General features: G+C 37.1%; 1 protein-coding gene across 1 annotated transcript in view; it reads left to right on the plus strand.

Annotated features, from left to right (window-relative positions):
• Window positions 1-21,929, plus strand: part of DNAH3 (dynein axonemal heavy chain 3) — a 60,149-nt gene that overhangs the window by 11,253 nt on the left and 26,967 nt on the right. The window contains exons 10-32 of the mRNA XM_065644775.1: window positions 784-963; window positions 1,359-1,495; window positions 1,650-1,755; window positions 2,338-2,516; window positions 3,862-4,046; window positions 5,391-5,514; window positions 6,069-6,222; window positions 7,852-7,996; window positions 8,280-8,491; window positions 8,803-8,894; window positions 9,321-9,435; window positions 9,975-10,091; window positions 11,440-11,619; window positions 12,772-12,908; window positions 13,607-13,808; window positions 14,698-14,790; window positions 15,098-15,208; window positions 17,073-17,187; window positions 17,556-17,754; window positions 19,081-19,189; window positions 19,464-19,577; window positions 20,692-20,868; window positions 21,590-21,681. Of these exons, the coding sequence (XP_065500847.1) occupies window positions 784-963; window positions 1,359-1,495; window positions 1,650-1,755; window positions 2,338-2,516; window positions 3,862-4,046; window positions 5,391-5,514; window positions 6,069-6,222; window positions 7,852-7,996; window positions 8,280-8,491; window positions 8,803-8,894; window positions 9,321-9,435; window positions 9,975-10,091; window positions 11,440-11,619; window positions 12,772-12,908; window positions 13,607-13,808; window positions 14,698-14,790; window positions 15,098-15,208; window positions 17,073-17,187; window positions 17,556-17,754; window positions 19,081-19,189; window positions 19,464-19,577; window positions 20,692-20,868; window positions 21,590-21,681 (3,275 nt within the window). The remainder of the gene's footprint in view (window positions 1-783; window positions 964-1,358; window positions 1,496-1,649; window positions 1,756-2,337; window positions 2,517-3,861; window positions 4,047-5,390; window positions 5,515-6,068; window positions 6,223-7,851; window positions 7,997-8,279; window positions 8,492-8,802; window positions 8,895-9,320; window positions 9,436-9,974; window positions 10,092-11,439; window positions 11,620-12,771; window positions 12,909-13,606; window positions 13,809-14,697; window positions 14,791-15,097; window positions 15,209-17,072; window positions 17,188-17,555; window positions 17,755-19,080; window positions 19,190-19,463; window positions 19,578-20,691; window positions 20,869-21,589; window positions 21,682-21,929) is intronic.

A 21,929-nucleotide genomic window follows, 5' to 3' on the forward strand; every position in this document is an offset into this window, starting at 1 on the left:
TAATGCACATAATTTTAATTAAACATTACAACATGACAGTTTTTTATTGCTGTTTTGGATATGATAAAGTTGCCTCTTAGTGGAAACGGATTCTTTAAATATCAGATCACCCAGGATCTACCATGATGAGATAAAAAGAAACATATTTAAACAGAAGATCACACTTAATACAATATGCTGTCAAACTTATCCTAGCTTATCCTAAGCCTTGCATCTGGGTGATGATGGTGTTGCTGATTGTTGGGGTTTTTTTTAGATTTGTTTTGTCTTGTTGGTGGGTTTAGTGTGTGGTGTGGGTTTTGTTTGTTTGTTTGTTTGTTTAAAGCATTACAACATCTACATTATGGGTGTTGTCATGGATTAGGACTCCATTATTGTAAAGGCAATTTGGGGGTAGGGCACTTCTTACTAACCATACAAGGCAATTAAAAAAACGGGATCTTGTATTTGGTCCTAGATTTTATTTCTGATAGGCATTATGGATATTTTTTTTTAGAGCTTTTGTTCTGTACGATAATCAGTGCTTTACTTCTATTACTTAAAGGAAAATCATGCAGTTGAGTGTAAATCCAGTTTCATAATTCCAACTTCTATAGATCGATTTATGAGTTGGCACCTTAAAATCTTGTGTATTGCGGCATCAGTGCTTTCGCTGAAGATCAGTGACAAAGATCCCATTGGTGCTGTGTAGTTAAGAGGTCTGGGGGAGTTTCAATCTTTTAAAAATCATTATAGTTATAGTTGACTTCTTTGGCGTGTACATTTTTCATTCTTTTCCCTAAGGATGGAAGTGATTTTGCAGAACCATATCAAGAAATGGAGTTCTTTGTGTCTCAGATACTAACAGTCAAACTCAACGTGGAAGAGCCCGAGATTGTCTTTGAGCCATCTTTGAAAGAATGTTGGGATTTAATCAGTCATTGCTTCACGGAGATCCTGCACAGTGCTGAGGAACTTCCAAAGGTACTGGATAAGTTATAGCTGCATACAAAGTACAATCTGAGTAAAAACTGTCCATGATATAAAAAACTACGAATGGGGCAGAAAACTTGACAAATAGACGATAAAGATGAGGTTTGTTTATCATGGACTGTGTGAACTTCAGTGATTATAAAAGATAGCATAGGAATCATTCTTTTTCAGATTTAAGTTATTTTAAAGCCCTGGTTTGATTTTCAAATAGTTTTCACAAGCAAATTATGTGTGTAACCAAGTGTTAATTATGAATCAGAGCCTTTTCACACTGCAGGTTTTTTACCAAATAATACATTTTTTGAAGTGGTGTGTGAATGGGTAATAGAATACCTAATTTTCTCTGTTGTATGTATTATTACAGTATTTGTAATGGTTCCCTTTAGGTAGAAAGATTTCTATTTCCAGAATTAAAAAGAGATGATCTCACCCTCCGTACAGTCAAACTACATGAATCATTGTTTTCAGAGTATGTGGACAAACTTGAAAAGGTCTTTGAGAGCAACATACTTGGTCCACAGAAGTAAGTTTTGGCTGCTAACTTTATTACCCATCCAAATCCTCAAATTCATGACACTGTCCATTTGACTCAAACAGTTTGAGTTGATTTGTTTCTTATTATAGAGAATCTTCACATTGGAATCTTATGTTTGGTTTTGTGATCTTCTGTGTTTAAGGTATTTAAACGTGTACAGGAAATACAGCAATCTTTTGAACAATGATGCTCAGCAAGACGTCACAGATTTCTTGAAAGAAGGTCCTTCTTTAGAAGCTTTAGCAGAGGTAACATGTGACTGACAACTGCTACATGTTCATACAGCAGCTAACACATCACACTTTACCTTATATACTGCCTAAAGAACTCCCATTCAAATTGCTTGTTTTACCCTTGGGAATACTGGGGGGGCCATCTCAATTTACATAGCCCCTCACTGTAGGGCTGCTCGGCAAATGGAGAAGGAGATTTTTTTTACAGCCCTCTCCTATGAGTTTTGTTGGGTCCTACTAGAAGTCCAGTGGAAGGCTGCCCAGAGTATTTGGTGGATCCGCATCTTGCTGGTCCTTTGACTCTCTGGTCCTTAGTCAGCTTTCTCTACTTTTCTTTCTGCATTCCTGAGTTAGCCTCTGGTTGAATATTTTTTTAGGCAACTTGTGGTGTTCCTTAGTGTGGCGTGTTACTGTACAAAGCTTCTGGCCCTGGAATCTGTGGATAGGAGCTGAGCTCTGGAAATATGAAAAATAGTCACTCCTTCTATTTGGAATATATTATCCATTTGCTGGATGGCGACTAATTAGTTGTTGTTTAGCATTTTTCGTCCATGGACTTTAAGGAAAAATAATAGATTTATTATTTTCCATTTGTAGAAGATTGACAGCTTGACAAAACTGAAAAGAGAGATTGCTTCCATGCATAGCACTGTCCCTCTGGCCATGTTCTGTCTGGATGCTTTACAACTGAATGAGGAACTCTGCAATCGGACCCAAAATCTTAAAGATAGATTGATTGAATTTGCAGTAATGGAAAACAGAGCGTTAAATACAAGGTACATGTCGTTAGCACGCGTGGTTCTGGTTGTCTGTATAGAATGATGTTGCGTATCTGTGGGTGAGATAACTTTATTAATTACTGGGCTTCCTAGTGCTGACCAGACATGTACAAGGACACCAAAGTGGGTATTTAAAATTAACAGGAACAGAAAAACTTGTAAGTAAACATCTAACTTATTCTGTATAGGGTGTACATAGAGATTAGACTGGAAGTACACCATTTTTCTTTCCTCCTTTGCTGACCTACTAGGATTCCGGTTGAGGTCCTTGCTTCCCCTGCTGGTGTCCAGCTAAAGCAACATGAAGACTGTACTGTGCAGCTCTGCATTTCTCTTGTTCTTGTTTTGTTTTGGGTTGGTTGGTTTGTTTGTTTTGGTGGTGGTGGTTTTGGGTTGGTTTTTGTTTTGTGGGTTTTTTTTTTTTTTACTTTTTCCTCCTGCCTCGTCTCCCCCCACCCAGGGAAATAATGGTCCTGATTTCATTTAAGAAAGAAAAAAAAAAAAAAAAGACCTTGAAAGTATAATTTGACTCCAATGCAGTGGGATAATCCTGGTTCTGTAAATAAAAAAACCCCATGCTCCCCGCAAAAACCAAAAATCCCCAAGCAAAAAAGCCCCACCCTGGCAATTAAAGAATACTTCCATAGTGAACTGAGAGACAATCATCGTAAAGAAGTGATTCAACCCACTTATCTAAAAAGCATCTCCAGATGGAGATGACCCACATCATTTGGAAGGCTTGAGTTGGTCTAAATGAACCTGTCCTTTGGGTATGGTTGCTCTGTGCAGGCCTGCTGTCTGTAGAGATATTTGTAGTACCAAACTAGAATCTGGAACAAGAAAATGTATCACTGGGAAGAGGGAAAATAGCAGGATTTTTTCCTTTCTGCTATTTCTGTTCCAACATGCCATGTAAAATAAACTGGGTTGTTTAATATTTTTTCTCTTTATAACTTTGTTTCATACTACACACTTGATTTTATTGTTGTGGGGTGATTAAGTGAGCTCTTGCTTAATGCATCCAAACATTTTTTCTGCAGCAGATTGGGACTTGAAAAGGAAATTCTATACCTACTGCAAGGAAATGGTTAATATGCTGTTAATTGTAGTTTGGAACCAATTTAGCAATCATTATATATCAATTCTTGTAAACAGAGTGGGACAGTATAACTGATTGTACAGAGTAAAATGGCATCCTTTATAAATGCCTGTCTGTGTGTATTCAATCTGAATAATTAATTTATGAATTTATTCTTGTTTAAAAGACAAACTTCACTGACAAGATCTTGCATCTCTCTTCACTTATGATCCCAGTGGTGTGTCTGTTTTCTTTTTGTTGTAGAATTTGTGATGACTATAATTCAATTGCATGTAGAATGAGAGAGGTGCCTCAGAACACTGAAGAGCTAGTGGAACTTGATGCATACTTAAAGAAATCCAGTGAAGTTACTGTTCTTGAACTGAGAAAGGAGGTTGTGGGAGCAGCACGCAGACTGGAATTCCTCATGAACTATGCTGATCTTTCTTGTATGTCTCAATTACAGAATATAAAAGTGTCCATATGAAAATATTTTTATATAGATATTGGGCTCTGCATGCGTAGATGTTGCCTCTTCTAGAATGCTCATGGAAAGCTCCAAAAGAGACAGAAAGGAAATTAAAAAAATTTAGTAGAGGCCACAATGTACCAATGCAGGAAGGAATGGTTAGAGAAATGGCATACAGCACAAACAGTGCTTTTTGTCTGTGTTTTGGAGAATGTCTTGGGCATTATCAGATTAATGTCATATAATCTGTCCAAATGGTGTTATACTTCTATGTTATTCTATACAAAGTCTTCAGTGAAAAACCGTCTAAAAAGCCACGTCTCGAAGGCTCTATGACAGCTTTTAGAAAGTGTAAGAACTTGCATCTGTGCAGTTGGGTATTAGATCAGTGGAGGCCATTTGCTGTTTTGCTGTGATGGTTTGCTGTTCCTGGCTAACACAAAGGCTGTTCTCCACGATGGAAGAAACATCTATAGAAGTTACTTTTAGTTTGCACTTCTATTCAAAGCAAAAACATGCTGAATGTTATTTGCCATACATAAAAATGAAGAGCAGTTACATGACTGCACACCCGTTTTAGTGGCAGGATGTTCCTTTCCCCTTCAGCAGAATGCACTCTCAGATCAGACAGTGATAGAAATAACTAGGATATGCTATGTTTATTAGAATTTATTTCTGGTAAAAGTTTAGGATGCCTATGGAAGCCAGGACATTTTTCTGCTACATTTTGGACTGGAGTGTTTGTGTGCATAATATTTCATAATTACATCTACTCTGGGTTTATAAGCATGTGTCCTGCAGCCAGCTGTAATGAGCTATGTGCACTGACCAAATAGACAGATATGAAGATGGAGTTGTCTGCTCGTTGTAGTTATTATGTTCCAGCTTTTGTGTATAATTCAGCATTTATGCATTATGGACTAAAAATGGTTTAAACCTTACTATTATCCACCTTACGTAGGTATATTATATATATTTAGTTAGGAGTGGTATGTCTCTGCCATGTAGTTGAATGGCATTCATATTCTGGAATAGCTGTTCTGACCAATTTTCTCTGCCTAGCCTAAGATCTTATTCAGACAATTTCACATTCTTAACTTGATTTTAGAGTTTTACTGTCAGTCTAACTTGTTTTAGGGAACAATTCTCTTTGCAGCGAAGATAATTCAGCCAGCAGCTTGAAATATGTAGCTTCTAAGACAACCTATTCCTAAATGTAGTTTTAGCTATTTTGCTTACTCTTCACAACAGCCATTCTATTAGATCATTGGTTAAAAGGTATTTTCTTAAAGGTGTCTATATATGTATATATTTCTTTTTTTAGATGATGACATAAACCTGAATAGCACCGTTCTCCATTGGCTTGATCAGATTGAGATAGCATTTGATAACTGTAGAGATCTGTTGTCTGACAGGAGGAGTCATATAGAGGCGATTTTGCTTGAAAGGTATGGTGTTAAGACATTTTCTTTCACTGGATATTATAAATTATAAATCTCATTGTCAGTAAAAGGGAGATAATGTCAAAGAAGGAAAACTTGGAAAGGAGCTGAGAAAGTAACAAAGAAACCTGGTTTGCAGTATTATGGAGATTTCAGTAAAATACTGTTGATGAGGGTAGATTAGAATGTTCCTATGTTTAAATAGATCTGAAAGGAGGCATGAAGGATGTTGCTGTGATATTCATAATTTTATCTTGCATTACACATAATTTTGTTATACTGTTTTCACTCTTCCTTTATTTCCTCCAAGTAGTGAAGGTAGCAAATGTAAGTGAACTAAATCAATTGGGAAGTTTGAAAATGAATCTTGAATTTTAATCCTGTAAACTGCGTAGTATTGATATAAGGGATTAACGGGTTTTCACTGGCATCTGTATTTACTTTACACTAGTACTGAGACTGGATTTCATTTGACAGTGCTTGTTATAATTAACAAAATAATGGAAACCTGATAAGGAATGAAACAGAGCATGGTATTACCTTGGCTATCTTTACCTCAGGTGTTCTCAGTTCGAGGAAACTCTCGAAGGTTACAACAGAGAAGTAGAAAGCTACAGAAAGCGGGATGTCATTAGCACAGAAGAAATGAAGAACAATGCTGAGAAATTTAAAGAGTTAAATAAAAATCTAGATAATGCACTAACAGAACATGAGGTTAGTATTTATTAGTGAAGTATGAAGTGTGTTGCAATGTGCTGGATGAGCAAAAGTTTGGTTCCTGTCCTGTTTTTTTCAGCGTTCTGGCCATATATTGTCACAATGGCTTTAAAATTTCCAAATTCACAAACATGCGGCAAATATCTTGTTGTACCAGCGTGCATTACTACTGCTGAGTGGAAGAGCAGGGTTTTGGGGGAAAAAAGTTGGTGGAGTTTTTAAGATTGAAATACTGAATTTTGGTGTTTCCAAGCAGTCAGTAGTAGCAGGATGTTATCCACAAAACCCAGAATTCTTATGGCAGAGTTGGCAGGAGCAGAATGTTAGGGAGGTGGCATTTCCTCTGAAACATGGTTTGTGCTACTGGAGCTGTGTTTTCAGTCCCCTTGCTTGTCCTCTAAATAAAACCAAATGTTTTCTCCATTGTTTGTATCATTTCCAGAAGTTGTCTATAGGCCTTAAGTATGTGTTTAAAACAGAAAGGGAAGTTTCAGATGCTAGAGGGAAGCTGACAACCAAGATTCCTAGATTCTATTCTGGGGTCTCCATCCAGGGTACTGTGTGGTTCGAGGCTGAATAATTTGTCTTCACTGTGCCTCTGCTGGGAAATGAGAATGGTTACATTTGAGTGATCTCACAGGCATTATGAGGCTTAATTAATCTTCTAAATCACAGCGAGACAATGAGATATCTCCATATATGGAGCCTCAAGGATCAAGATTTTAATTAAGTCTCACTCAAAAGAGAAAATTGAACCCATTAAATTAGTTTAGGATTTAGATAAATTGCTGTTCCTACATATCAACATCTTAATCTGATTTGAAGACATCTAGTATGTTTAATTAGTGTGAGTTAACTACATTGATATGATGTTATAGGCACATCAGAATAAGTAATTAAGTTTCTTAATACATGTTCCCAATGAGGGGTGTGTCCACAGAATTTAAATGACATGACAGTGAGGTTAGTGAATATGTGAATTTAAAAATTATCTTGGAATGTGGATATTTAATTTTCTCTGCCTACATTTCACATTGAATGATTAAAAGTTTTATAAAGGTCTGTTGGCATTGTAAAAGCACAGACTTGGGACTCAATTTGAATTCAGTGTCTGCATTTCAGACAGCGTTTCTCTTTGCACGTTGATTTATACTGTAAGGTCTTTTGGACAAAGACAATATCTTGCTGTGAATAAGCACAGCAATTAATATCTGTTTTGGTTGGAGCTCCCAGATGATTCTGTAACAGAAGAAAATAATCATGAGTATAAAAAATTCCTATAAGTCTGTGTGACTGAGGAGCTTGCATCCAGGTTTGAAAGTGGCTTGGTAACTTGTGAGCCTTGGTTTCACTGAATGCCATGGTGCGTTGTCTGTTTCTGAAATAGATACAGATTTTTAAAGTTATTTGAGTAGTAAAAGATGCCAACAAATAACTAGGGGAATTTTCAAGAACATAGTTACCTTATTTACCTAAAATCCACAGGCATAAATCTACAAACCTGGCTGGCTTTATGACATATAAAAAAATCATATTAAATATTACCTATTTAAAAGTTTAAACAGCAGTAGGAATATTTGATGGAAGTAAGATTTTTTTTTTCTCTTTTTTTTCCTCTCTTTAAAGGCTATTAATAAAGAAGAGGACTTACTCCAGCGGCAGAAGACTCGGTTTCCTCTACTGCAACTTATAATGGCAAACAAACAACCCTTTGAGCAACTTTGGGTAACAGCATATGATTTCCATACCAAATCTGAGGAATGGATGAATGGTGAGACTTTGGTGTTCATTTAGTGAAATGTCTCATTTTCAGTTAGTTAAGTAGAAGCTGAAAGGGTTGATTAGTTGTGAGAAAATAATTTTGAAGAAATAAATGCTGTAAAGCAGCGTGAAATACAGTTGTTGACTTGGATTTTGCATTAAGATTTTTTTTTTGTAACACGACAGATTTCTATTTAAAGGAGAATGACTATAAATACCTGTAAATAAACCACCCTGGCAGTCTCCTTGTGCTGATTTGCCTGCTGTGCTTTTATTTATACTATTGTGCTCAGGTTCTATCCAGAAGTTAAAAGCTGATGAAATTACTGAAGAAGTTGGAAATATGTGGAGAATTATGTACAAGCTCAGTAAGAGTTTTCCAGATTTGCCTGGGCCTAGATGCGTAGCAGAAACTATGAAATTTAGGATTGACAAATTTAAACAGCATCTTCCTGTCATGTCAATTGCCTGCAATCGTGGGATGAAGGAGAGACATTGGCAGCAGGTACTTTAAGCTCTGCTTTCTACCACAGAAACTGTGACAGTTCAATGTACTACTCCATAGATTCCATACTGTGAAATACAGTAATAGCTCTGTATTTCACAATAAAAAGATCTTTTATCCTGTTACATGACAAATCCATTTTTGAAATTTGTAAGGTATAGGCAGGAGCCTATTTGAATTAATGATTTATGGCGGAAAAGCAAATTGGGAGGTTGCATTCATACTTCTTTAGCATTCTTCTCTTGCTGTTTGGGAAGTCTGTTACAAACATGCGTCTTGATAATAGATATTCTTTTTTACTTTGTTTTCAGATTAGTAAAATTGTGGGATGTGAGATCAGACCTGATGAAACTACTGCTTTTAAAAACATACTGGAATTTGGACTCTCAAAATATATTGATCAGTAAGAAGTTTATTATCCTTTTTTCTTCTTTTTGACAATCACTGTATTTCATCTGTCAGATACCAAATATTAGTTTGTTTGGGGTTTTTTGTGCTTTTAGACCCTGCTGTAAAATCAGCTGTATTTTGTCAAGCTGTGGGTGGAACTGTTGGTTGTTCTTGTAGCACAAAGGCACCAAAAAAGAGTCACATTTGTAAACCACTTAATTTGCATATTCAGAATTTTCTGTCTGTATTTATCTCCAAATTGATACGTCTAACTTGGCGAGCCTGAAATAGCAAAAATATTCCCTGAAATAAAAGTCCATGATGATATTAACAAATCCATATGAAAGATAGTCTGATATGCAACTCTATCTACAATTGCTTTTTTACTCTTCAGTTATGTTGCAAAGAGTTTTCGAAGATAGGTTTTATTTCAATTTAGGCTGGAACCTATTGGAGCTGCTGCAAGTAAGGAGTATTCCTTAGAGAAATCAATAGAGAAAATGAAATCAGAGTGGGTCAACATGCAGTTCGGTCTGGTGAAATACAGGGATACTGTGAGTAAACACCACATCAATATATATGTATTGTTGAAAATAATTACTTTGATTCTGAATACCAGTTGAGAAACACTAGGGGGAAATTCCTGCTGATTTGTTGTGGCATGATGGAAAGTAGCATGGTACTCTGGAGCCTGGGAAAATGTCTCAATTACTATATATCCTTACAGTTGGACCTTAGTATCTGGATAACTTGTGATCTCAACATGCTCATCCTAGCAAATCTGTAAGCCTGAGAGCTTCCGCAGTGTTGCATGGAAAGCTGGTTAGTAGTGCAATTTTAACTTGCCCAGAAGAAATAAGAAATTGCTTGCAGTCCAAAAGGTGGAGTCAGAAGTTGCCAGCACCCCTGGCTGGCTTCTGGGGATATTGTTTCATGCCTTCAAACACATTGCAGGCTTTCTCAGTGCCTTGCTACTTTCTTACCTTCAGCCAGAACAGAGAAGAGCAAACAGGAAGCTGAATGAGGGTGAGGTTTAAGAGCGGTGAAATACAGCAACTGCTATTTGCCTTATCAAAATATGATGTGTTTACAGGGCACTAACATCCTGTCAGCGATTGATGACATCCAGCTTTTGCTGGATGATCACATCGTTAAGACTCAGACAATGTGTGGCTCTCCCTTCATCAAACCGATAGAAGCTGAATGCCGGGTAAGGAAAAGCTGGTTTGACTGAGTTTGTGTGTCTCATAATGTGCTTTCCCCAAGTGCTTTAAGGTATTTTGGCATGATAAAAAGTTACGTAGTTTTAACTGTTTCTATGAACACACATTGGTATTTTTCTTCAAGTGCTTTGAACGAATAGTTTCCATATGCAAAGCTTGCTTTGCAGCTAAATAAATTGTAATTGCATTGCTAATCTAGTCATTATAAGCATGGGGTTTTAGCTGAATGTCTTGTGAATGGGTCAGCTGATTTAAACAAATCCTGCTGCATTGTGTGAAAAGACATAGGTCTGTCAGTTGTGAGAGATAATTTATTTGTAATCCTCTAGTATTGACATGACCCATAAGGGTTTCAAAGTCTTTTTTGTTAGCTGTCCTACCGTTTTGTAAAGATGTGATCTTTTTTAAAGATGATGAATTTCTAATAGGAAGATTATCTGGAAAGCAGGGACTTCTTTCCCATCAGTATTTAATATCACTGGCTTAATAGTGATGATTTGTAAGCAGTGCTAAGACCTAAATTCTGTCCTTTCCTGTGGACTTTAGCCAAGTCGTAGGTAAAGCTGAGTTCTGCTTTCCAGTAGAGCTGGTGAAATGAAAGGGAACAATTAATCCAGAGCTGTCTTAACAATGTCCATGTACCTGCTGCAGAGTAATGAACAATACAGGCTAGCGGTGTTTGCTCCCTGCAATCCCTTCTCTTGCATATCCCTGACACTGTAGACTGTCAAAGTCACAAAAGCAACGCTATCTGAAATTCTTTATTCAAAAAGAATCTCTCTCTAGTTTTAAAACCGATTTGTACTGTTGGGTCACATGAAGTAGCTTTTTTGGGGGGGTCAAAGATTGAATCCACTTTATATAGGGTCTGTGCACTGACATTTACTTGGTCTGCTGAATACCTGGGAAAGCTTTTATCTTTTCATTGATTATAAGATAGAAAGTACACACGTACAATTAAAAGAAGAGATTCTGGATTGCTATGCTAGTCATTTCTGCACTTCTTAGGCAGTTCTCTCACAACTTGCTGTAAAAAGTGCTAGTGAATGAATATGTATATTGTTTATAAGAAATATTTATATGTTTATTAGTGTTTGTTTTTAAATAACGAAGTTTCTCCCTCTCTTAAAATCATTCAGTTGTTTGTGGCTTGTTTGGGGTTTGTTTTGTTGGTGTGGTGTTTTGTTGTTTGTTTATTTCTTTTTTGCTTTGAAGACAAGCAACTCATGCTCTTTGATTCCTCAGTGTAGGTTAGTTAGTGATATAATTTCTTAAATAGTATTATTAAATTCTTAAAAATAAATTTTAGTTAAATATTAAATGTTTTCATTACAGGCTTGGGAAGATAAGCTGCGTTTAATGCAAGATATTCTAGATAGCTGTTTAAAATGTCAGGCAACATGGTTGTATTTGGAACCAATTTTTAGTTCAGAAGACATTAGAGCTCAAATGCCTGAAGAGGGCAGAAAGTTTGGGGTTGTGGATGCATACTGGAAGGACATTATGGCACAAGTGGTAAGTGCTTGCGTTTAATAAATTGTGTATTATTTTTACACACCTGTTAACATGTATATTACTATCATGAAGACATATTAGCTCTTCTGGAGTTAATATTTGTATTTAAGTCACAAGAAGGTATAATACAGAGTGGAAAATCCTTTCCTAAATGCCACCAAAATCTAGTCATGCAGTAAAAGTGGTAGATTAAATCGTTACCGCCTTGAGACTTCTGTAAAGCTGGATATTGTGGAATGAATTAGAGCACAAGTAACATTCTAATTCTTAATTTTCTGCCTGGTTAAATGATCAGAGTGAGGTAGGAATATGAGTGATTTGAACTTTCAGGATCTGCTTCAGAGTTCACTGACAATCAGTACAAAGTCTTTTCAGGATACAGTTAGATTTTGCGTTAGGTTTTTAAGCCATACACATTATTAGAGCAACTAAATGGATTTTTTTTTTTTTGCATATGATTGTACTCTCAGATGTAGTGGAATGGTTAGTCAAAGCTTTGGTGGATACGTACTGAGATGACAGTGTGTCAGGATAAGATAATGGCGATAGTAAGTGCAATTGAGTATCCTGTTCAGTTCCCTATAACTAAGAAGTTGGGTAGAGGCCAGATACTTAGTGGTAGTGTGAGCTGAGATGGTTGTCAAAAACATCAGGAGTGTGATAAAGCTGTTGAAATAATAAACGTAACAAAACAGAAGTTGAGACCTGTCAAACAGCTCAGACTCTGAATGATGAAGCCTGTTCTGAAACAGGTGTATCCTTTCAAATTCAGAGAGGCATTATCAGAAAGAAAAAATGCAACCTAGATGGCAAGAATTGTCATGTACTGTGGCTCTGTTTGACAGAACTTACATGTGGATGGAAAAAATATAGTAAGCCCAATCACAGAAGCAAGCGCCAAAGATTTTAATTCCTGTAGACATTTCCTTGCTGTGTTATTGTCTGTTAAGTTCAAATTGGTAAAACTGACAGTCTAAAGGAAAAAGCATCAAATAATGCATACGTATTGAATAACATGAGGGCACACTACAGAGAAGAATGAATATATAACTTTTTAGCCTCCTGCAACGTGTGTGATTGATGATAACAATTTTAATGTAGAAACCTATTGCAACTTTTAGCAGTTTCTGCTGTGTATTTGTTTTTATAAAGGAGAAAGACACAAAGGTACTTGTAGCAACCGAACAACCCAGGATGTTAGACAGACTTCAAGAAGCAAATACTCTCTTAGAAGACGTTCAAAAGGGGTTGAATACTTACTTGGAGAAGAAAAGATTATTTTTCCCAAGGTAAATTAATTAAACAGGCCAAAGTTAGTGACAAGAAGCTATAAGCTCTTTCAAACCATTTATACTGAACTGAAAAGTCTCATTTTATAAACACATGTAGGACACAGTCCCATGCAACAAAAATGAAAACCTGTTCATTTCTTTAGACATTAATTTTCCTCTGCTCCAGTTAAATTTGCAGTGCCAGGGACAGGCAGAGGTGGGGAGGCAAAATCTGTCTAGCACAGTGTAAACTTATGATTAGGAAGACATTATTACTTACAGGGCATTTTTGAAGGAACTTGCTACCTCCCGTGGCTGATTTGCAATTACACCTCTGCCTTACCCGCTTTAGTTGTGCAGAGGTGTGTGATATAGAGGAGTTACATAAGATTATGAGGAACAAGATTCTGTGTTTTCACAAGGTACCTATTAGCTGCATAGACACATCTTGTCTTTCCTGTGTGAGACAGAGAGCTCTTCTTTCTTCCTCTGCATAAAATGATGGTCATATTGAAATTCTGAAAAAACAGATGTGATGAGTCTTATAATGTTAAAAATCACTTAAGGAAAGGAATTTGAGGTAATAATTTCCCCTCTGTTATACTAGAGTCCTAAGCAACCATAAAACCAATTCCATCTATCTTGCATTAATGGATTATTAATGATGATTTTCATAATTGGAAAGTGCATATTCATTAATTGTATTTTTCTAACAGATTCTTTTTCCTGTCTAATGACGAGCTGCTTGAAATACTTTCTGAAACAAAGGATCCCCTTCGAGTACAACCACATTTAAAGAAGTGTTTTGAAGGAATTGCTAAACTGGAGTTCACAGAAAATCTGGAGATCGTAGGCATGATCAGTTCAGAGAAAGAAATTGTTCCTTTCACAGATAAAATCTATCCGGCAAATGCAAAAGTAATTTTTTCAAGCTATATGATATTACATTAATAGTTTGCCTAAAGTGTATTTTTGGGGGAATGAGGATCAGATCATGACAGGTGTTTAGGAAGTGAGAGTGCAGACTAGTATTCTAGAACAAAAAGTATTTCCTACAAAAAGGAGTAAGACATACCAATTTTAGGGCTGATTCCTTTAGGCACCTTTCTGCAGCTTTACACACTTGATATTTTTAAGATGAGATAGATACATGGATGAGAGAGATAGAAAGATAGATAGCTATAGCTAGCTAGTTAGATAAATATAAACCTAGCTTTCTGTATACCTACATATATAACATTGCACAGCATGGCTGAAACAGAGAGGAATGAGGGAAATGGTAACAGTGAAGAATCAGAGCATTAGTTCAAAAGGGGTCTGAGTAGAAATAGCATTATAAGTTTTGAAAAGTATCTCAGTTCCAGCTTTTTCTGCTATTCCCAACATGAAGGTATGGAGCTGAATTGCTGTATGGTAACCAAAAAGAGATGAAAGGTGGGGCATGTTATGAGTTAACAGTGTTTTCCCTAACGCCTCCAGAACAAAACACGCCCTGGATCAAAATGACCAAGCTTAACTGACCATGCAAGCTGTGATCTGCTTTTTTTGTTTATGCTTATATGAAACATATCCAGCTGTTTCTTCAGCTGGATTGTCTTTAGAGCTGGCTTATCTGCCTTCAGACAGTGTTAAACTGCAGTATTGCCTGTCGGAATCTGGAAAAATTTCAACCTTTCTTCCTCCTACATACCACACCCAGATCCGAAGAAAGTGGATTTAAGCCTAACACATTTCAAATAATTTGTCCTTTAAGAGGAATATAATCAGGAAATGTGTATTGACTAGTAACTGTTTTTCTTTTTTTAAGGGTATGGTAGAAAAATGGCTTTTGCAAGTAGAGGAAATGATGCTGGCCAGTGTAAGACAAGTTATTAAAGATGGCATAAGAGGATATATCGAGGTAATTATTCCTGAATTATAGTTTAACATAGATTTCACAAGCAACTGTATGTGAACAGGTTGCTCAAATTCTTAACCAGGGAAAAATTTTGAAGCTGAGTAGAATCCATCTCTCTTTGTTCAGTGGTACCAGTCTGGAGTTTTAACTCTGAATTTCTTGAAGAAGAAAGTATCAAAGCTTTCCATCCCAATTCTCATTTATTTATAGCATGAGACAAAATAAATTTGGGGAAAGTAATTGTTTTCAGTGCCATAATCTAATCTGTTTTTATGACTTTCTGTGTCTGGAATGGATCTTTTTGTTTAAGGTTCCTCGAAAAATGTGGGTACTTCAGTGGCCTGGACAAGTGGTTATTTGTGTTTCATCCATTTACTGGACAGAAGAAGTGTCTGAAGCTATAAGGCAAGGCACTTTACAAGTAAGATTTTCTTCTACCTTTCTATTTCTCAACACTAAACTCTGATTAATTAATAAAAAGCTCCTTCTAGCAAAGAAGATCCTCAGTCAACAACATATTACAACTTCCTCATGTAGTATGCTGTATTTTCTATTTCCTTTTTTCTTGCCCCTTAGCAGGGGCCTGTTCTCATTTACTTCGATGTGTAATAGAAGTCCCACTGAAGGAAATTGTATTACTTTTTTTGTTTTTTTTACAAGAGATACTGGTGTAAATAAAAGTACCAAAAAAAAAAGTGATAGACTGTTGTCAAACACTATGTATTTTTATTTCTAACTCCTGTCTTTACATGTGAAGCCCTGGGGAAATGTGCAGGCAGAAATATCTCCTTCCAGAATGGCACAGTTGTTTGTCTGCTTATTTCTTGGTTCTTCTGGTAATGAAGGTGCGGCAGCCAAGTTTGTTATTTCATACAAGAGACTTTTCTTATGTGTTTGTAGTGCTTCTGTCATCATCACAATGGTTTTAAGTATCACGTCATTGAAGCTAATCAAGCGCATGCTCAAGTAATGGAAATAATTTCTGATTAATTCAGTGGGCTTTTGTCTGATCCTAATTGAGCTAGGTGGATGAGGATTTATTTGGGGATTAATTAAGTCAACAGTGTTTGGACTGCTTTTTAAATGTGGAAACAGAGAAGTTTTAATAAAAGTTGCACCAAATAGTACATTTTAGTATTAGCTTTTTGTTTCTGTATTCTTACTGGATATCTTAGGTTTAACTTGCCTGTGTTGTTGATGATCTTATCCCACATATGCAGAACTGAAAATATTTATTGCTTTCAAATAAAATATCCTGAACAATCCATAGGTTAAGAAAAATGAGAAGAAATCACAGAGCAGTGAATCACGGAATATAAGGGACCATTGACATCATGTAGTCCAACCCCTGTTTAAAACAGGGCCAACTAGACCAGGTTGCTAATGGACGTGCTTCAGTACGTCCATGCCTGTCTTCTGTGGGGAGCCGAAAACTGACACAGCACTCTCAATGTGGTGTCAGCAGTGCTGACCAGAGGGACAGGTTCACCTCCCTTGGCTGGCTGGTAATGTTCTTCCTCATGCAGCCAAGGCTGCTGTTGCTCTTCTTTGCCTCAAGGGCACATTGATGGCTTCTGTTCCACCTGGTGTCCACCAGCATCCAGGTCCTGTTCTGCAGAGCTGCTTTCCAGCTGGTTGGCCACCCGCATGTACTGGCACATGAGATTATTCCTTCCCAGATACAGGACTTTCCCCTTTGTTGAACTTCACCAGGTTCCTGTCTACCTGTTTGTTCAACCCGTTGAGGTCCCTCTGAAGGGCAGTGCTCCACAGAGTGGTCTGTCAACCACTCCTCTCAATTTTCTATCATCTGCAGACCTGCTGAGGGTACACTCTGTCCTGTTGTCTAGGTCATGACTAAAAACTTAATCTTTCATTTCATTCAACTTTCTCATTTAATAATGAGAAAATAATTTGAAGTGTTTGTAGTAAAGTTAGTAGAATCTTAGATTTCTATTAATTTTATTAATTTACAATTTACTACTGATATACAGAATCAAAAATCTACCCAACAGAGAGAATCCACTCATCTCCTATTGTAGAATTTTGTAATTTCTGTTAGGAAGAAAGATAAGACTTCTGCTTACACTGTTTTGAGGCCATAAAGCTTTTTGAAGTGTTCATAGTAAAATAAAATGAAAGAGAATTTAAAACATCTGTGTAATGCCAGGATTTCCATTATTATATTTTGTTGGAAGGGCTGTCTCCAGTGACTGCATGCATGGCAGCTCAGCAACTGCTAACTACAGCATTACGGTAATGCCTGTGTTCTGTTTCCATGACAGGATTTCTTGGAGAAGAGTAATCTACAAATTGGGGAGATTGTTGAGTTGGTGAGAGGAAAGCTGTCCAGTGGTGCCCGGCTGACACTCGGAGCTCTTACTGTCATTGATGTACATGGTAAATGTGCAGTTGCTGGTGCTCTTGTTACATCTGGGGCAGCACTGCTGTCATTAGTGGGGTGAACTATTTGAAAGAGGCAGCTAAAATGCTTGCTCTAATTTTAAACAACCTTTACAGAGTTACTGCACAGTGTCTTTGGGCAAATGGAGATTGCTCAGTCCTGCACAACTATCTTCCATCTACTTAGAACAGGCACTGGAATCTGGATCAAATTAAGCTTGATTCCCAATGCAAAACAGATGCAGATTCCTTTCTAACATGAGAGCCATCTGACTACTCTAAACGTTAACTTATATATTGTTTTAAGTAAGCTAACATAGTACAAGTGTTCAGATTTTTCACATAGTCTGTCTCTCACTCTGCAGCTCGTGATGTGGTTGCAAAATTGGTTGAAGACAAAATCACAGATCTGAATGACTTCCAGTGGATTTCTCAGCTGAGATACTACTGGGAAGAGAACGATGTAATAGTGCGAATGATTACAACAGAAGCCAAATATGGTTATGAGTATCTGGGCAATTCTCTACGTCTGGTTATAACCCCACTAACAGATCGATGTTATAGGTAAAGCCATGTTGTCTATGAATAATGGTTTCATTTTTTGGTTTGATCTATATTTACTTTCATTTGGCATAGTTAATAATAGCAGAAAGCTTAGCAGCTAAGATTTTCCTGTAGGTTTTGGAGGCAAATTTTATATATCTCCCCCAAATTTGGTAAAATATTTGCTATGTATAGGTTTCTACACCAATAGAGTAATATTCTCTGTAGTATTCAAGAATGTGCTTCTGAAAAAAGTTGGTAGCTTGTGGTACTGGAACTGTAAAGAACTCTACAGGAGCACTGGTCGATTTCATTTCTTTGAAATAAGATGTACAAGTAGGGTATTCCTGCCTGTGAAATAAATGAGGTAATTATGGAGCCCTTCACAGATGTTTGACTGCAGTTAGCTTCTTGTTCCACCGCTTGCTTGCGAGAGGTTGAAATGGAAATACTTCATGCCCCAAGGCTGAGGCATTCAAGGGCATTTGGTATTTCACTTCTTGTGAGCCCTGGAGACACAGGTCATCTCAGCGGGTAATTTTAGGTCTAGGGTTTAAAGTGTTTTGTGGTTTTTTTATAGTATCTCCAGGCAAATATATGGTGAGAATGTAAAGATTTTACTTCAACACTGAGCTGTGAACTCACCATTGTGTAGGAGACACTTGTACTAAGTGCCTGTGTTAATGCCTATGCTGACAAGTGCTTCATCCTCTGGCATTCACAGGGGTATTGAAAGAGGCATGTGGCTGGTGCATTACCTGTAAACTGGGGTTGTTAGCATTAGCTTAATCTAAACTAACACTATGCAATCAGCTGTGCCAGATATAATTTCACTGCAAGCAAAGAGCAAGCAGACTCTGTTCAGCACAATTTAACCACTGCTTTTGGTGGCAAAGCCTTTGAATGAGGCTTTTGTAAAATATCAGATCACACCGGTATTAGCAGGGATCTTATTTTTAGTATGAAAATCACCTGGAGCAATATGATTCCCAGGTTTATTAAACAACCTTTATGCTTTCTCAGCTGTTTCTAAAGATTGACTTCATTTAGAAAGCCAGCTTCAAGTTCTTGTCATGAGAAGTGCCACTTGGCACTGTGGATTTGCTTGTGTAATTGAGAATATACAGGGTGGATGCATGTAATGAAAAGCCTTGACGTTCCCTGCCAGCCAAGTGGGTGAGTTATGAGACAATGCTGGGGTTTTTTTAGGGCAGGCTGCAAAGTCACTAGGGAACAAGTAAATAGTTTCCAGGAGAACCTGTACAGGAAAATACTTATCCATCCCTTTAGAAACAATCTGCTATTAAAGATTACTATTTTGAATGCCTGTGTTATTTTTTTATGTAGGACATTAATGGGTGCCTTGAAATTAAATCTTGGTGGTGCTCCAGAAGGACCTGCTGGGACTGGCAAAACAGAAACAACAAAAGATCTAGCAAAAGCACTAGCCAAGCAGGTACCAAAATACAAACTCTTTTTCTTTGCATTGTTTATGTTTTCATATGTAGATATTTCTTGAAATGCCATTCTTAAGCGAGTACTGCTTGTTCTGTACCTATTCTTTATTCACAGAAACGGTAAGAAGCACGCATTTATGACTGTGTCTATATGGCATCCTAGTGTTGTAATCCAAAATTAGCAATAATAATCCCTTCCCATTTTAGATGCTAAGAATTTTATAGTGGACTTTGTGTTAATCCTGAGAGATGTTCTCTGTGTTTCTGTTGTAGTGTGTGGTCTTTAATTGCTCCGATGGTCTCGATTACAAGGCAATGGGCAAGTTCTTCAAGGGACTGGCACAATCTGGTGCATGGGCCTGCTTTGATGAGTTCAATAGAATTGAGGTAACATTTTAACTCCGACAAATAAAACGATAATTCTTTCATTTAAGACACAAGATCTTTTAGACTTAGACATGACAGCTTTATTGCCGATTTTCTACTTGTATTTGTGGAATAGCCTCTTTGTTTTGATAATCACTGACACAGAAATAGGTACTCAGCTGCCTGCTGTAGGAGCACATGCCCACCTGTGTTGTGTTGCACAAGTTTTGTGTTCTCGGTTATTTTAGCTGAAAAAATTGTTCCTGTGCAATTTCCTCTTTTGTATGTGACACTCATTTGTTGGGAAAGAACTGTCCTTCTCTTGTCCTTGAGAAATCAAGCTACAGCTGTGGGACTGCATTTCTCTCTGTTCAGCACAAGGCAGACAAATCCCAGTGGAGGGATACCTGTGACGACTACCCGAGTGTCACTAACTAGGCGACCTAGTTAACTAGCTGTGTAACCAGACACATCTAATCTCCTCCTTGGTCTTACTCTGATTTTTTTTTTAAATTGGGTCACTGACTTTGGGTAAGTTTTATTATTATTTTGATGGAGTTACATTTAAGTAAATGTGGAAACTCCATTAAGATCTATTTTGTATGTTTTAGTATCGTTAACACCTCAATTTCTCTATTTGTCTTCTGTAACTTGTTTTATAATGAATTCAAGTGTTAGCATTCTCATTTTCCAGTATTCCGTTATGGTGATACTATAAAGCACCAAGGCTGACTTATCCATTCTTTACATTTACCCTTAATTTGGGGCATTGAGTGAATCAGTCTTTCTGAAGAGTGCAAATTCTTTATCTGAGGTGAAAGGAAAGTGCTTCTGGAGGCCTCCAGAGGGAGTTCCTGTCCACCTAACTTAGCTGTCTGCATTCGAGCAGATGAGATTTCCCTTTGGAGGCTTTTAGAAGCCTCCGTTGATTTGTCTATGTGGTTGAAGTAGGGAATGGTGGCATGGGCTTTCAGAGGATCTCTTCAATAGACAGCTAATATTTAGGCTCAGTTATCAGACACAGGGTGATTTTCACCTGGAAGAATGCAAATGTAGCCATCAAAATACAGAAACAAGAACATTTGATATTGTTTCCAAGTGTTTTATGTTTTCCAATCTGTTCTGTCTCTATTAGGTTGAAGTATTATCTGTAGTTGCCCAACAGATACTTAGCATCCAGCAAGCTATTATTCGCAAACTCAAAACATTCATTTTTGAAGGGACAGAGATCTCTCTTAATCCTTCATGTGCTGTGTTTATCACCATGAATCCTGGATATGCTGGACGGGCAGAGCTGCCCGATAATCTGAAGGTAAATCTGGAACTCTGATTTCTTGTAGAAATTCAGAATCTGCAGCTTCTGTTGTATTGTAATAAGAAGAGGAAGGCAGCAATCAAATAATACATGGTAACCCATTCAAGTGTATTCTGCTGTGTTTTTTGCTAAGCCTTAAATAAGTGTTTAGGATTGTACAAAATGCAGAGATGAAAAAATCTCAGTCTAATCATACCAATACCAGTTCACAGCTTTAACTGTGCTCTAAGTGGAAATTCTCCTGGTTTACAATGGCTTGGTGATCCAAATACCAATTTAAATTTATTATAACTCTGCAAGTTGCTGAGACACTGTAGAGAGAGACTTATATGGTCCTAGTTCTTTTCCTAGCTTTGCCACAATTTTTTGCATGACCTTCTACAACACATTAACCACACCATGTGCTAGTTTTTTATGAAAATTAGATGAATGACACCTCCCTTTTCCTTTTTTAATAGTTCTTTAGGATTGTGACTCTTTCTAAATATTTGTTCCTACAGTTCTTAGCACAGACCTCTTGAACTTCTTGATAAGATTGGGATAGAACAGAATTCTAACGCAGTCTCATAGATTTCAGGTGATTCCTAAGGTCAGGGAAATGGAATATAGAGAGTATAGAAGTTCATGAATTTATGGAGAGACACTATTCTTACAGAACAGGCACAAGTTATTACCATGGTCCATAGTGTAAGATTGTATCTTACTTTTTTTCTTACAGGCACTGTTCCGAACGGTTGCCATGATGGTTCCAGATTATGCCTTGATTGGAGAAATTTCTCTTTATTCAATGGGATTTTTGGACTCTCGGAGGTAAGACATGTTGAATTTTCCACCTCAGTTGAGTCTGAGATACCTCATTCCTCATATACGTGTTTGAGGCATGTAATTCTGGAAGGTTGTCCATGTTCTGTTTCTCCAGAAAGCACTTTTTAATCTCCTGCTTTATCATCAGTTCTCATTTACCACCTCATGTGGATGGATATGTACCTCTATACAGGATCATTTGGAAAATGTATCATAATATCAAACAGAATTCCTAAATGGCACACACATTCTCT

The sequence above is a fragment of the Caloenas nicobarica genome, chromosome 14 (assembly GCF_036013445.1).
Source record: "Caloenas nicobarica isolate bCalNic1 chromosome 14, bCalNic1.hap1, whole genome shotgun sequence".
Taxonomy (NCBI): Eukaryota; Metazoa; Chordata; class Aves; order Columbiformes; family Columbidae; genus Caloenas; species Caloenas nicobarica.